The sequence below is a fragment of the Heptranchias perlo genome, chromosome 7, assembly GCF_035084215.1.
Source record: "Heptranchias perlo isolate sHepPer1 chromosome 7, sHepPer1.hap1, whole genome shotgun sequence".
Lineage (NCBI taxonomy): Eukaryota > Metazoa > Chordata > Chondrichthyes > Hexanchiformes > Hexanchidae > Heptranchias > Heptranchias perlo.
In genome coordinates this window covers 94419540-94436015 of record NC_090331.1, presented here as the reverse complement: position 1 = coordinate 94436015, position 16476 = coordinate 94419540, and the positions used below count along the sequence as shown (strand labels likewise).

General features: G+C 45.2%; 1 protein-coding gene across 1 annotated transcript in view; it reads right to left on the bottom strand.

Annotated features, from left to right (window-relative positions):
• Positions 1-16476, bottom strand: part of LOC137324060 (receptor tyrosine-protein kinase erbB-4-like) — a 938904-nt gene that overhangs the window by 83970 nt on the left and 838458 nt on the right. Inside the window, exons 21-23 of the mRNA XM_067988230.1 lie at positions 7882-8037; positions 800-875; positions 486-632 (exon numbers count right to left, since the gene is read on the bottom strand). Of these exons, the coding sequence (XP_067844331.1) occupies positions 486-632; positions 800-875; positions 7882-8037 (379 nt within the window). The remainder of the gene's footprint in view (positions 1-485; positions 633-799; positions 876-7881; positions 8038-16476) is intronic.

Below are 16476 nucleotides of genomic sequence, written 5' to 3'. Positions count from 1 at the left end.
TGAGTGGTTTTGGAAGGGAATTTGATAAGTTAGGGAGCTGACCAGTTAACAATGCCCCTTTAAACTGGGGAGCAGCAGCAAAAAAGCTGACTTCAAATCATTCAGATGGGCACACTTGGAACTTGTGTGCACAGATGCACAGAGTGGAGGTGAGGGTTATTGTGTGTGGTCGTGTTATGACAGCCTGTCATCTTTGTGCCAACACTGCTACAGTGGTGTGTTTGTTCCCCCTGCACACACTGGGCTAGGAACCAAGACTTTCCATTAGATCTGGATTTAAAAAGTGCAGGAGTAAATCTGAAGACTAACTCCCCGTGTGACCATCTGCTGCTTTCACTCTGTGTACAAAAGGGACCCTTCAATCTTTTGGAGACTTTGCACTTCAAATGAGGTCTTTGTCATTCTGCTCTATTCATCCCCAGGCAGATCTGTGCCCGAGCATTGTTTAAAGAGTCACTTTTCAACGTTGCTGGAGTAACGCTTACATTTGACCATCACCATGTAGACGTCAATGGTACAGATCGGAGGTTGAGAAAGACGCTCTCCTTTCTCCAAAATGTCCGGGATTTCACGGGCTGGGATCCCGTCGTACGGCTTCCCGCCAAAAGTCATCAACTCCCAAATGGTGACGCCTGCGGGAGAGAAACGAAAAAAAAAAATCCACTTATCACCCACCGCAGGCCTGAACCTCAGGACGGATTCAGAAAGGTCAAGGGAAATCTGATAGGCGTGTTGCGCGTCGCGTGGCACAACGCCACCTCTTGCCAGAAAACACGCAGTACCTCAGTCTAGAACCTACCGTAGCTCCACACGTCACTTTGATGAGTGAACTTCCTGTAGTGAATACATTCCAAAGCCATCCACTTAATCGGCATCTGCAAGGATATGGCAAAGAACATTAGAGCAATGCTCACAACTGTTCTCATACAAGTAACATGGAGACAATGTTTGGATTCTATACGCCGCCCTCATTATAACGTTTGCCCCATCTCGATTACAAAGTTACTGCCATTATTTTTTTTCCCCTAATTTTCCGCTCCCTTTGTCCAAGTAGCCATTTTTCATGGGTGAGCTATGCTGGTGAGTGGCAGCCGGCTGTTCAGCCATGGAGATATCACAGCCGACTCCAATCCTGTCCTGACTGGACATCCTTCCATACAACAGCACTTCCCGGCAGGGAGTCACTTGAATAGGGATCTGGAGCAGGAACCCTGCCCAATTTCCCCTTCCCTCACCTAGGAGACTAACTAGAGCTCCTATCCTGAGAGCAGCTAAATCAGCACAGGTATCCCCATTCTGTGTGGCACAGTCACTCACTGGTTAAACACACTGAGCTGTTGGAGTTGGAGGGAGGGAGGGAGGGGGGGAAAGAGGGGGTCTCCCAACATGTCTATTTAATATTTTCTATCGCAAGATAATATCACTATAGCAGGAACCTCAAGGCAACAAAGGGACAGTTTCTTATTCTGGCAATTTGATTTATTGAATGAAGCCAGGGAGAATCAGAAGATGCATTTCAGTTCTCCCATCATTTCCTGAATATCTAGAAATGTCCTGCTTAAAGTGTTTGGATCCCACCAGCAAGCCAGGGGAATGTCTGACAACGTGTCCACGTTAGAAGAGTCCACCTGTTTCCCACTGCAGGAATATTCCCCCAATCCTACTCCTGAGCCTTCCCGTAAGCCAGGAATTCCAGGCGTGCCATGAATTTGGAGAGTTTGCACTGTGCCAAGCATTAAGTGAAGTTGGCAACTGTGCCAGTGCTGCCTCTTCATAGATTGGGATGGCAGCAGGTTCAATGAAGAATCATGAAGATCTGGAGTGACTATAAGGCAGTCATCTATTGGAGACTTTGGGATGGATTCCGAAACCATGAGAGGAAACAAGTAACTCACAACTACAGTGTCAGGGGTAGCACTTTTGCCTCGGAGTCCCACTCCAGAGACTTAAGCACAAAATCTAGGCTGACACTCTAATGCAGTACTGAGGGAGTGCCGTTTGTCAGGTGAGATGTTAAACTGAGGCCCTGTCTGCCCTCTCAGCTGGATGTGAAAGATCCCATGGCACTATTTTGAAAAACAGCAGGGGAGTTCTCCCCGGTGTCCTGGCCAATATTTATCTCTCAACCAACGTCACTAAAAAACAGACGATCTGGTCACTATCACATGGCTGTTTGTGGGATCTTGCTGTGAGCAAATTGGCTGCCGTGTTTCCTACATTACAACAGTGACTACGCTTCAAATGTACTTCATTGGCTGTAAAGCACTTTGAGGCGTCCTGAGGTCATGAAAGGCGCAATATAAATGCAAGTTCTTTCTTTCTTTTTCTCTATTAGCCGAACGACTCAAGAGGATTACAAAGTCAGTGCTACAAGTTTAGTAGGATTACTGGGAGCTTCTAAGTCTGCTACAACAATAATTTTATTTAGTGCCTTTAATGTGAAAAAAAATCTCAAGGTGCTTCACAAATGAAAATATGTAGAGAACCCCCGCCAGGCCGTGGAGGGAGTGATTGGGAGGGGGGACTGAAAGCTTTCTTCAAAAGATTGGTTTGGACAAGAAGGCGAACTGGGAGGGGAGGGAGGGGCAGTTTAAAGAGGGTGGTCCAAAGGTTGGGAGTGCACAAAAGGCCGATTCAGAGGTCCAAAGCGTGTGGGAGGGAATATGAGATATGTGAGGTCGCATTGATTGGTGGGATGAGGCTGTCGAGGGATCTGAAGATGAGGAAAAGGAGTTTAATTTTAAACAGGAGTAGAGTTGTGTAACATTTGTGGCACTTGACTAGCAACCCGAGGATCATGAGTTCAAATCCCACCAGTTCTATCAATCTGGTTAATTCGTGGGCCGCACCAGAAAATAAAAATGACCATGAAAGCTGCTGGTTCACTGGTGTCTTTCAGGGAAGGCAACTAGCCACTCCCACCAGGTCTGGCCTCAATATGACTCCAGTCTCAGTCTAAATGGTTGACTCTCAGGGCAACTAGGGATGGGCAATAAATGTAGCCTTGCCAGGGTTGCCCACACCCAAAGAACAAATAAACATTGGGAGACAGGGATCCAGTTTAGGTCATTGAGGACAGGGGTGTGATGGGCGGGTCGGGCTTCGTGTGAGGTTACGAGCAGCTGTGTCGGAGTTTATGGAAAGTCCAGGATGGGAGTCCAGCAAGGAGGATGCTGGATTAATCAGGCTTACAGGTGACAAAAGTGTGGGTAATGCTTTCAGCAGTGGAGCAGCTGAGGTAGAGCAGAGGTGGCACTGGGTCATATAGAATCATAGAATCATAGAAGTTACAACATGGAAACAGGCCCTTCGGCCCAACATGTCCATGTCACCCAGTTTATACCACTAAGCTAGTCCCAATTGCCTGCTTGGCTCAGTCAGTACCTCTCTTGCCTCTGGTATCAGAAGGCTGTGGGTTCAAGGCAGGGCATGAAATCTAGGCTGACAATCCAATGTAGTACCGAGGGAGTGTTGTGTCTTACTTTGGATGGGGAGTCAAGCTGAAGTCTTATCTAATGATTCGCGTGGATGTTAATTTGAAAAAAGGAAGGCCGAGAGTTCTCCTGGTATCCTAAGCAACAATTCAAAACTGAGATTGATAGATTTTTGTTCGGTCAGTGTATTAGGGATATGAAACCAAGGCAGTAAATAGAGTTGAGATACAGATCAGCCATGATCGAATTGATTGGCAGAACAGGTTTGAGGGGCTGAATGGCCTACTCCTCTTCCTCTGTTCCATCCCTTTTCAACCAACACCATACAAAACAGATTAACTGCTGTCTGTGGGGCATGGCTGGCACTGAATTTGTGTCCATAACAACAGCATTTTAAGATGTTTTGATATGATAAGGCACAATATAAGCATTATTATATTTAAACCCAATTATATCAGCCCACATTTTCAAGCTTAGAATTACGTAGAATTTTACAGCACAGAAACAGGCCATTCGGCCCAACTGGTCCATGCCGGCGTTTATGCTCCACACGAGCCTCCTCCTTCCCTACTTCATCTCACCCTATCAACATATCCTTCTATTCCTTTCTCCCTCATGTACTTGTCTAGATTCTGCTTAGATGCATCTGGGAACGGAGCTCGCTCAATACTTCCGAGGGCTTTAAATCTGCTGAAGTCCCCACAAGCCAGGGTACATTGAGTTGGTAAAAGGCAGAATATTATGATGGGCATTCGAATTGGGAGCGGTGATTTCATGCACAGTGAATTAGAAGTCACTGGCTACATATCTGTCCTGCACGTTTCGGTGTCATTGCTGCAATCAGCTGTCAGTCTGCTCAGGGAGAATGACCATACAGACTGCCGTAAAGGGTTTGATTCACCTGACAGCCGAAAATTATTAAAAATATATATACAAACATTCTAACACATTTTTCCAAAGACCCTGTGAATGTGAATATGATTTTAGATACATTCCCTTTCTGCGGTGAATAACCAATGCCAGGGAGTGATTTTAAAACTGTAATCTCATTGAGCAGTTGGGATTATCTATAAGAGTAAATCTTGAGCAGTTTATAACCGTCACGTGAAGCCTGAAATTACATTACAGCCTTGAAATCACTGGAAGGTATGAGTTATTTTTTATGATATATATACCACTTCAATTTTCTATGGCTATATTATTCCGTTTCTGTGGAGACACCAGCTGCCAGTACAGATGGTAAAACTATTAACCTGTTCCATGCTCCTGATGTTTGGTGGTTTCGGGCAAGGGAAGTAACAATTGTGACTTCATTCCTCTGCCTTTATTGAGAAATGACCTCTGGTTGATTACTGGAGACTGCTATGTCCAACGTCCAGCAAAAATGGGGAATGGAACAGTCTCCCCAGTGCAGCACTAAACCAAATGGACCAGACAGCCCCAGGTTCAAGTCCTGGGCTTTGCTGAGGTAGCCGACCTCAGCAAGGGCAGTAGCATCGCATCGAACTTGGCCTCAGAGCCATGGACTAGCAGGGTGGGAGGGGGGAGCGGGGGTAGGGGAAGAAATCAGTCAAGGTGTCTGCTCATTATCACATTGCTGCTTGTGGGATCTTGCTGTGCGCAAATTGGCTGCCGCGTTTCCTACATTACAACAGTGACTACGCTTTAAAAAGTGCTTCATTGGCTGTAAAGCACTTTGGGACATCCTGAGGTCATGAAAGGCGCCAAACAAATGCAAGTCTTTCTTTCTTTTCTGATGGGCATCGAGAGGCCCTCGTGGGCATGCGCTTTTGAGGATATTGGGTAGAGGAAAGAATTGGGCTCGACTGTAATTGAATAGGCCACTGAGACTCACAGCCCAGGTTAGCACATGAGGAATGACCACTAGGGTGGGCTGCCAAAAACTGAACAGCACCTCTAGGCCTGCACCCCAAGCAAAAGCCAGCATCTTCAGGAGGGGAGGGTGGAAGAACTGGGAAAAATGGGAAAGAATGATCTGAAGAAAAACGATGGTCCATCATTGTTCTCTTCTGTACTTAACAAATTATTGATAATCTTATTAAATCAGTTACTGTTCAGAGTGACAGGGGATCTTTTCTTGCATATGAAAGGTGTAGGAAGCAGAGTCCAGTAGGTAATATGTCTTCTGTGGGTTTATGAAAGGTGCATTGTAAAACTAAAATTGAATTTTCAAGAAGTACATTAAAGGACTAAGAATTATTTCAAGGAGTAAGGATTGGTGTTTTGCATTAGTCAGACATAGAAGGACCCTCAATTTCTCTGTAGTCATTGAAGGGTAAAATTCTTTATTATCCTTTTGTAGGTTGGATTTCCCGTATGGGGAATGAAACAGGCCTATGTTTCTGCTGTATAATTTATCTACTGCACTTGACTCTGTGGCTCACTGGTAGTACTCCTGCCTCTGAGATAGATAGTTGTGGGTTCATAGCCCCTCTCTAGAGACTTCAGCACAAAATTCAGGCTGGCTCTCCAGTGCAGTACTGTCGGAGGTACCGTCTTTTGGTTGAGGCCCTGTCTGCCCTTGCAGGTAGACGTAAAATATCCCATCACACTATTTTGAAGAAGACCAGGAAAGTTCTCTCTCTGGTGTCCTGGCCAATATTTACCCCTCAACCAACACCTAAAAATGGATGAGAGGGTTGTCCTATGAAAAGAGGTTGAGTGAAATGGGACTATACTCTCTGGAGTTTAGAAGAATGAGAGGTGATCACATTGAAACATATAAGATTCTGAGGGGGCTTAATAAGTTAGTTGCTGAGAGGTTGTTTCCCCTGGCTTGAGAGTCTAGAACTAGGGTACATAGCCTCAGGATAAGGGGTTGGCCATATAAGACGAGGAGGAGGAATTTCCTCACTCAGAGGGTTGTGAATCTTTGGAATTCTCTATCCCAAAGGACTGTGGATGCTGAGTCGTTGACTATATTCAAGGCTGAGATTGATAGATTTTTGGACTCCAGGGGAATCAAAGGATATGGGGATTGGGCGGGAAAGTAGAGTTGAGGTCGAAGATCAGCCATGATCTTATCGAATGGCGGAGCAGGCTCGAGGGGCTGCATGGCCTACTCCTGCTTCTTATGTTCTTATGCTCTTAAAGGAGGAGAGAGAGATAGAGAAGCAGAAAGGTTTAGGGAGGGAATTCCAGAGCTCGGTCTAGACGGCTGAAGGCGCAGCCACCAATGGTGGGGCGAAGGGAGTGGGGGATGCAGCAGAGGCCAGAATTGGAGGAGAGCAGAGTTATCCGGGGGAAACATCTGGAAACAATTTGAGTGGAGACAATAATGTGAAAAAAAGCAATCGCATTCTTATATGGGGGGAGATTTACTCTAATCGTTATTGCTAGTGAAACTGTTATTTTGAACACTTTCACTCGAAAGTTGGAACAGAGGGCAGTCCACACTGTGAGCAGAGGAAGTCTCTCCCCTATAGTGAGGTAAAAAATTGTAGGTTTAGAATGGCATTAGTGCCTCCCTCACAATGGGGGGCCTTCGAGATAAATAACTGAGGAGGCATGTGAAAATTTAAATAGACCTTCACTTTAATGAGACCCTCAGTCAGCGACAAAAGCAACACAAAAAATACAATTGTTTGCTATAATTTCACTGAAGGTGATCTCTGCAAATGAAGTAAAGTTTGCCCAATTTGAGATAAAGGCTGACCAAGCACTGTCAAACTCCTGTATATTTATGCAATAACATATTGCTTTCGGGAGGGCCATTATCACTTACAAACAAAGAGCCTTCTCCAAATGAGACACACACAGCGCATTACCAGAAAGTAGCATGGATAAAGATCGCAATTAGACAATAAATATGTAAATAAGTTGCTCACACTTACTGAGCTGAAACTCCCATCCAGTACCTTGACTCGGTGACACTTACATAAAAAGGACATAGAGGCACTGGAGAAAGTGCAAAAAAGATTCACAAGGATGATACCAGAACTGAGAGGTTATAACTAACAGGAAAGACTGAACAGGCTGGGGCTCTTTTCTCTAGAAAAGAGAAGGCTGAGGGATGACCTGATAGAGGTCTTTAGAATTATGAAAGGGTTTGATAGGGTAGGTGTGATGAAGATGTTTCCATTTGTGGGAAAGACCAAAAGTAGAGGCCATAAATATAAGATAGTCACTAATAAATCCAATAAGGAATTCAGGAGAAACTTCTTTACTCAGAGGGTGGTGAGAATGTGGAACTCGCTACCACAAGGAGTGGTTGAGGAGAATAGCATAGATGTATTTAAGGGGAAACTAGATAAGTACATGAGGGAGAAAGGAATAGAAGGTTATACTGATAGGGTGAGATGAAGTAAATAGGGAGGGAGGAGGCTAGTGAGCCCGAGATCGGTTGGGCCGAATGGCCTGTTTCTGGGCTGTATATTCTATGTAATTCTATGCAATTCTACGTACGTTAATGAATGATTTCACCAACCTTTCCGCCATCTGCATTGTATTCTTTCTCATCTACGTCCAGCAGCCTGGCCAAGCCAAAGTCGGTGATCTTAATGTGATTCGGTGACTTTACCAAAACGTTTCTTGCCGCCAGGTCTCGATGAACCAGGCGTCTCTCCTCTAGGTACATCATTCCCTGCGGTGCACAAATTAGCCTCCCTATTAATTTGTTCAGTTTTAATGGCTGCAGTAGATTTTTTTTTAAAAAACATATAGAGTGCAGAAATAAACAGTGTTTAAAAATATTGCAGCAATGTTTCACTTTTAGTTAGATATGTTCTCAATCATTCTGCTGGTTGGAGAATTTCTTGACAGGCACAGCTCCAGAAATATCCCCCTCTGAATCGCCCATTGATGCCAAGTTGGCCGTTGTCAGTGGTTCAGCAACATAAGTTGTGCAATTGAGCTTCTGTTCAAGCTAAAATGGAAATTAAAATAACATTATGCATCTTTGGAAGGGTCTCGCTCACTCTCATCATCTGTGTACAAAAGAATAGGCTGTCATCCAATGTGGGAAGTTGCCCAGGCACTGCCCCTTTAAGACTTTTATATCCAGCTGAGGCCTGTAATCATCACTCTGAATTCCCATCCCACATACAGGGATTTCTTCAGCTCTTTGATGGACAAGACAATTACACTAACACTGATGAAACTCCAAACACTCCGGGCCGGAGAAAGTAAAAAACATAGAAAATAGGAGCAGGAGTAGGCCATTCGGCCCCTCGAGCCTGTTCCGCCATTCAATATGATCATGGCTGATCCTCTATCTCAGTACCATATTCCCGCTCTCTCCCCATACCCCCTTGATGCCTTCTGTGTCTAGAAATCTATCTAGCTCCTTCTTAAATATATTCAGTGACTTGGCCTCCACAGCCTTCTGTGGTAGAGAATTCCACAGGTTCATCACCCTCTGAGTGAAGAAATTTCTCCTCATCTCAGTCCTAAATTTCCTACCCCGTATCCTGAGACTGTGACCCCTCGTTCTGGACCCCCCCAGCCATTGGGAACATCCTCCCTGCATCCAGTCTGTCCAGCCCTGTCAGAATTTTATATGTTTCAATGTGATCCCCTCTCATTCTTCTGAACTCTAGTGAATACAGGCCGAGTCGACCTAATCTCTCCTCATGTGACAGTCCTGCCATCCCAGGAATCAGTCTGGTGAACCTTCGCTACACTCCCTCCATGGCAAGTATATCCTTAGGTAAAGAGACCAAAACTGCACACAATACTCCAGGTGTGGTCTCACCAAGGCCCTGTATAACTGCAGTAAGACATCATTGTTCCTGTACTCAAATCCTCTTGCAATGAAGGCCAACATACCATTTGCCTTCCTAACTGCTTGCTGCACCTGCATGTTTGCTTTCAGTGACTGGTGTACAAGGACACCCAGGTCCCTTTGTACATCAACATTTCCCAATCTATCACCATTTAAATAATACTCTGCCTTTCTGTTTGTCCTTCCGAAGTGGATAACTTCACATTTATCCACATTATACTTCATCTGCCATGTATTTGCCCACTCACTCAACTTGTCTAAATCGCCTTGAAGCCTCTTTGCATCCTCCTCACAACTCACAATCCCACCTAGTTTGTGTCGTCAGCAAACTTGGAAATGTTACATTTGGTTCCCTCATCCAAATCATTGATATATATTGAGAATAGCTGGGGCCCAAGCACTGATCCCTGCGGTACCCCACTAGTCACCGCCTGCCATCCCGAAAAAGACCCATTTATTCCTACTCTCTGTTTCCTGTCTGTTAACCAATTTTCAATCCATGCCAATATATTACCCCCAATCCCATATGCTTTAATTTTGCACACTAACCTCTTATGTGGGACTTTATCAAAGGCCTTCTGAAAATCCAAGTACACCACATCCACTGGTTCTCCCTTATCTATTCTACCAGTTACATTCTCAAAAAACTCCAGTAGGTTTGTCAAACATGATTTCCCTTTCATAAATCCATGCTGACTTTGTCGAATCCCGTTGATATTTTCTAAGTGTCCTGTTATCACATCCTTTATAATAGACTCTAGCATTTTCCCTACTACTGATGTTAGGCTAACCGGTTTGTAGTTCCCTGTTTTCTCTCTCCCTCCTTTTTTAAATAGTGGGGTTACATTTGCCACCCTCCAATCTGCAGGAACTGTTCCATAACCTATTTTGGAATTTTGGAAGATGACAACCAATGCATCCACTATTTCCATGGCTACCTCTTTTAATACTCTGGGATGCAGATTATCAGACCCTGGGGATTTATCGGCTTTCAGTCCCGTTAATTTCTCCAGCACTATTTTTTTACTAATACTAATTTCCTTTAATTCCTCCTTCTCACTAGACCCTTGGTTCCCAGCATTTCTGGGAAGTTATTTGTGTCCTCTTCCGTGAAGACAGAACCGAAGTATTTGTTTAATTGTTCTGCCATTTCCTTGTTCCCCATTATAAATTCTCCCGTTTCCGACTGTAAGGGACCTACATTTGTCTTCACTAATCTTTTTCTTTTTACATACTTGTAGAAGCTTTTACAGTCCACTTTTATGTTTCTTGCAAGTTTACTCTCATACTCTATTTTCCCCTCTTAATCAATCTCTTGGTCCTTTTTTGCTGAATTCTAAACTGCTCCCAATCCTCAGGCTTGCTACTTTTTCTGGCAACTTTATACAACTCCTCTTTGGATCTAATACTATCCTTAATTTCTTTTGTTAGCCATGGTTGGGCCGCTTTTCCATTTGTGTTTTTGTGCCAGAAAGGAATGTATAATTGTTACAATTCGTGCATTCGTTCCTTAAATGTCAGCCATTGCCTATCCACCGTCATGCCTTTTAATGAAGCTTCCCAATCTATCATAGCCAACTCACTCCTCATACCTTTGTAGTTTCCTTTGTTTAGATTTAGAACCCTAGTTTCGGATTGGACTATTTCAATTTCCATCTTAATGAAGAATTCTATCATGTTATGGTCACTCTTCCCTAAAGGACCCCGCACAACAAGATCATTAATTAACCCTTTCTCATTGCACAATATCCGATCTAGGATAGCCTGTTCCCCAGTTTGCTCCTCAAAAGGAGGCAACATGTGGAAATTGAACTCTGGTCAAGGACTGAACAAACCTACAGTGCGGTTCGAGGGCTGAACACACCTACAATGCGGTTCGAGGGCTGAACACACCTACAGTGCGGTTCGAGGGCTGAACACACCTACAGTGCGGTTCGAGGGCTGAACACACCTACAGTGCGGTTCGAGGGCTGAACACACCTACAGTGCGGTTCGAGGGCTGAACACACCTACAGTGCGGTTCGAGGGCTGAACACACCTACAGTGCGGTTCGAGGGCTGAACACACCTACAGTGCGGTTCGAGGGCTGAACACACCTACAGTGCGGTTCGAGGGCTGAACACACCTACAGTGCGGTTGAAGGGCGGAACAAACCTGTCGTGCAGTTCAAGCGTTAGTCATCACTCACTATCTCATAAAAATAAATGATGTGAATGTAGTTGGGATCAGGGACACCCATGAGTTATTGCGGTGTTCTGGAGTTTGCTTGATTGCCTTCAGGGGTCTGAATGGAATTCCCCAGAGTTTTTTCTAAATTGGCCCAGGGATCTTTTCTCCTCTCCCAGATTATGCAGCTGTTTTTTTTTAATACTCATTCTTGGGGTATGGGCGACACTGGCAAGGCCAGCATTTATTGCCCATATCCCCAATTGCCCTTGAGAAGGTAGTGGTGAGCCGCCTTCTTGAACCGCTGCAGTCCGTGTGGTGACGGTTCTCCCACAGTGCTGTTAGGAAGGGAGTTCCAGGATTTTGACCCAGTGACGATGGAGGAACGGCGATATATTTCCAAGTCAGGATGGTGTGTGACTTGGAGGGGAACGTGCAGGTGCTGTTGTTCCCATGCACCTGCTGCCCTTGTCCTTCTAGGTGGTGGAGGTCACAGATTTGGGAGGTGCTGCCGAAGAAACCTTGGCAAGTACATCCTGATGGTAGTACACACTGCAGCCTCGGTGGTGGGGAAAGGGCTTGGGTGCCATGTCTGAATGAGGCAGCCTTGATTGACCAAATAGTCTTTGGTGTCCGTTTTCATATGTCCGTATGGTAATGGAAGCAGGTAACTCCAGGGCTTTCTTTTGAGACCAAATTGGAGCACAGATGTGCCAACACACTTGGGAGGGGTCATTTTCACCATTACTGCCTGGAAGATAATCTGGCAGAGCATACGTATCGGCTAAAGTGCAACAGAAAAATTACATTCCAAGATCCATTAAGCCAGACACAGTGGAGGTTTTGTTGCCAATTGATTCAATTAATTGCCTGAGGTGGGAATAATCTTGGTTCTGCCAATCTTGAAAGCCAAAGCTCTAATAAACCAAAAAAGTGGCATTTTACAAAGAGGATGCGTTCAGTGATGGGTGAAACAGAGAGAAACACAAGTATCAAAATCTCCTCAAGCAGATAAAGTTCAGGCACAATATTAGGGCATGAATCTTGGTGAGATCTCAGGACTGGCAAAATCTAAGTGACAAACAACATCAAATGGCTCAAGTGACAAGGTTTGTAGCTCACTTATTCAGTGCGCAGAGTTGAGTGTGGGAAAGAAAGAAAGAAAGATTTTGCATTTATATAGCATATTTCACAACCTCGGGACGTCCCAAAGCGATTTACAGCCAATGTACTTTTGAAGTGTAGTCACTGCTGTAATGTAGGAATCGGGGCGGCCAATTTGCGCACAGCAAGATCCCACCAACAGCAATGTGATAATGACCTGATAATCTGTTTTAGTGATAATGGTTGAGGGGTAAATATTGGCCAGGGCATCGGGGAGAACTCCCCTGCTCTTCTTCGAAATAGTGCCATTGGATCTTTTACGTCCACCTCAGAGGGCAGACGGTTTAACATCTCATCTGAAAGAAGCGTAATTATTGGCAAAGTGAAAGATCACATGAAATCGTGGACTCAATCGAGTCTGTGAAGACTACGACGCTATGTTTTACTTGTCACCATCATGTGTTTAATGTTGTTGACATTTGTACACCTTTGACTTCCAATGTTGACAGAGTAAGACTCAGGTCACAGGTGGGCAGCATTGATGAATGAAAGGTTTCAGCCTTGTAAACTGTAGTAAATCTGGAGATCATCAAGTGTTTCTTCCATTGGATTTTCAGCTAAGGAAGGGTGGGTAGACGCAATGGGTGTACCATCAAACCCGAACAAACTCGGTGATAGAATCAACTCAAACACGAGGGGCGATTCTGGCACCAACAGTGAAACATTGCAGCTTCTAAAGTGGATGCTTTTCTGGTTACTAACAGTGCGTCCACTACTGAAGGGAGGAGATCTGCATAATTAAATTGTTGCGCTCAAGAGCCAAGCTGTCAAATAAAGGCCGTGAAGGGAATTGTGGCATATCTGGGCCTCCGTCTGTGATAGCAGGTCCTGTCTGCATGGCCTGTTCAAAGCTCAGCTCCAATAGCCTGGAAAATGCAAATAGAAACATTTCCTCCCTAGGAGACTGACAGGCCGATGAAGGCAGCTTCCCAACTCCCTGGACTCCTGCAGTAGAATCTTGACAACCATTTGTTCTGGAGAGTTGCCATGAGATTCTGTTGACACCAGAGCCAAACCGCACTGTGCCCACACCCGGGGGTGGGACTGAGTCACTACGTTTATGTAAAGCCTCACCGTAGTGTTATTGGATCAGCTTGAGTGACCAGCCATGCATTTGTACCTTAAAGATCAAGACCAGTCTCTTAGAAAAAAAAAAGAACATGGCAGTCGATTGTTTAACTGAGATTGCGACTGCGTAACTGGAGGAAGTGAATATAAAATGAAGCTTTGTACAAGACTACAAATCGGAAGAATCTTTTTACAAGACTAAAAATTACGAGAATCTTTTCCCGCAGGGTAGTGGATTGATAAACAGGCCCCCAATGGATGCCGGGGCAGAAATCTATCTTGGGCAGTATTGCATAGGTTGTCTGTTATATGCCCTCCTGATATGCAGTTGCTTTGGCTTCTGTCGAACTGGATATTGAGCGGCGATCATTACAGGAGGTTCACACACAAACTGCCCCACTGGACCATGGAACTTCTTTTTTGAAAACAAAAACAGGTGAATAAATATATGGTTAAGAACAGGGTTGGAGCGTCTAATGAGAGACATATGTAGTCGAATTAAGAACATAAGAACATTAGGAATAGGAGCAGGAGTTGGCCACACGGCCCCTCGAGCCTGCTCCGCCATTCAATCAGATCATGGCTGATCTTTGACCTCAACTCCACTTTCCCGCCCAATCCCCATATCCCTTGATTCCCTTAGTGTCCAAAAACCTATCGATCTCAGTTTTGAATATACTCAACGACTGAGCATCCACTGCCCTCTGGGGTAGAGAATTCCAAAGATTCACAACACTGAGTGAAGAAATTTCTCCTCATCTCAGTCTTAAATGGCCGTCCCCCTATCCTGAGACTATGACTCCTGGTTCTAGACTCTCCAGCCAGGGGAAACAACCTCTCAGCGTCTACCCTGTCGAGCCCTCTAAGAATTTTATAAGTTTCAGTGAGATCACCTCTCATTCTCCTAACCTCCAGAGAGTATAGGCCCATTCTACTCAACCTCTCTTCACTGGATAACCCTCTCATCCCAGGAATTAATCTGGTGAACCTTTGTTGCACCCCATCTAAGGCAAGTATATCAGGGGAAAAATTGGATAGGGGCCGTTTTTGGGCACAGGTAGCGTGATGTGCTATTACCCCGCGTCCAATGACCCCTGCGCAGGCAGGACGCAAATTTCGGCCCACTCGAGGACTCACCTGCAATCAGCGTTCTATTCCGGGCCTTGCACGTGGAATCAATGCAATTTTCACTTTCCACCACCAGGGGGAGCTCAATCTCTTAAAGGGAGGATGTTTCTTAGAAATCTCTTAAAGGTAGCTGGTACCTGTTATTTACTGAAAATAACAGTCTGCTGTCTGCACGGAGTCTGAATGGAGATCAGACATTGCACACGTAAAACACAGATGCAGGTCCCAACCCAATGTTTACACACTGATGAGTTATGTTAATTGTAAACAATTTTACAACACCAAGTTATAGTCCAGCAATTTTATTTTAAATTCACAAGCTTTCGGAGGCTACCTCCTTCCTCAGGTGAACGATGTGGAAATGTTAAAACATTGAATAAAGGTTGCGCACCACTAAATCCCACATCCTCCAAACTGCACGCCAGACCTCACCAATCTGCTGATCTGAGTTGGTACCAGGCCTGCGAGAGAGCATGCACCAAGGTTCTCGGATGATGCACTAGAGGCCTTGGTGCACGAGGTGGACAGAAGGAGGGACATCCTATATCTGCAGTGGGGGGCGGGGCCCTCCAGACATATACTTAAAAGACAGTGGGAGGCAGCGAGGGACGAAGTCAATGCCAGACACACAGCATCATGAACATGGATGCAGTGCAGGAAGAAGTTCAATGCTTTGAAAAGAGTCGTCAAGATGAGTGAGGTCAACTGTCAAGTGGCGTCTCCTACCAACTGCTCCACACACTACACCCCCATCGCCCACATACCAACAAACTCTTTCCATCAGTACTCAACTCTTCCAACCAGATGCTCCCTCTCACCCTTACACATTATTACTGTTTCAAGCTGCTCACCCACAATTTACAGGCCACACACACTGGCAGCTATTCAGCCATGACAGGCACATCACCCACTCACACATCGTGCTTTCTTATAGGAGAAGATCACACTTATCAGGAGGCAGCAAGTGGCAGTGGCATTTAGCCCCTCGAGCCTGTTCTACCATTCAATGAGATAATGGTGGACCTGTGACCTAACTCCATATACCCGTCTTAGCCCCATATCCCTTAATACCCTTCGTTCACAGAAATCTATCAATCTCAGATTTAACATTCACAAGTGAGCTAGCATCAACTGTCGTCTACAGACGAGCGTTCCAAACGTCTCCCACCCTTTGCGTGTAGAATCATCTCCTAACTTCACTCCTTCACGTCCTGGCTCTAAATGTTAGGCTATGTCCCGTGTCCTAGTGTTCAAGTGTAGGACACCTCCAAAAACAGTTACAAATGTCTCGGCAGCCAGAAGCAATAGTCCAGCCATTAACTTGTAAATTCTGCATGGTCCCTTTAAATAACGCCAGTGGGAGGTCCTCCAGGCACTCCAAAACACGTTCAGATGGTCGGGGTTAAGACTGTGCGTTGAGTTGAGCATTAAGTCCCAAAATGGTGTCTATCACTTTAAATCAGTGTTGCACCCTGATTGAAGCCATTTTCTCCCTACTTTACATGATTCCAGCGTTCGTTATCTGCGCCTGCGCTAACTCTTTCACCAAGATGGTGTCCGGTGCATGCCACACTGGAAACGTGCGTGCGCATCCAAGACGCCATCTTGGATGTCGGAGAGGCCGTGTAGCGCCGAAACAATGGGTGCTACACGGCCCAATTTAACGCCCATCCTTCTTTAGGTAAGAAGACCAAAACAGTACACAGTACTCCAGGTGTGGTCTCACCAGAGCCCTATATAATTTCAGCAAGACCTCCTTACTCTTATACTCCA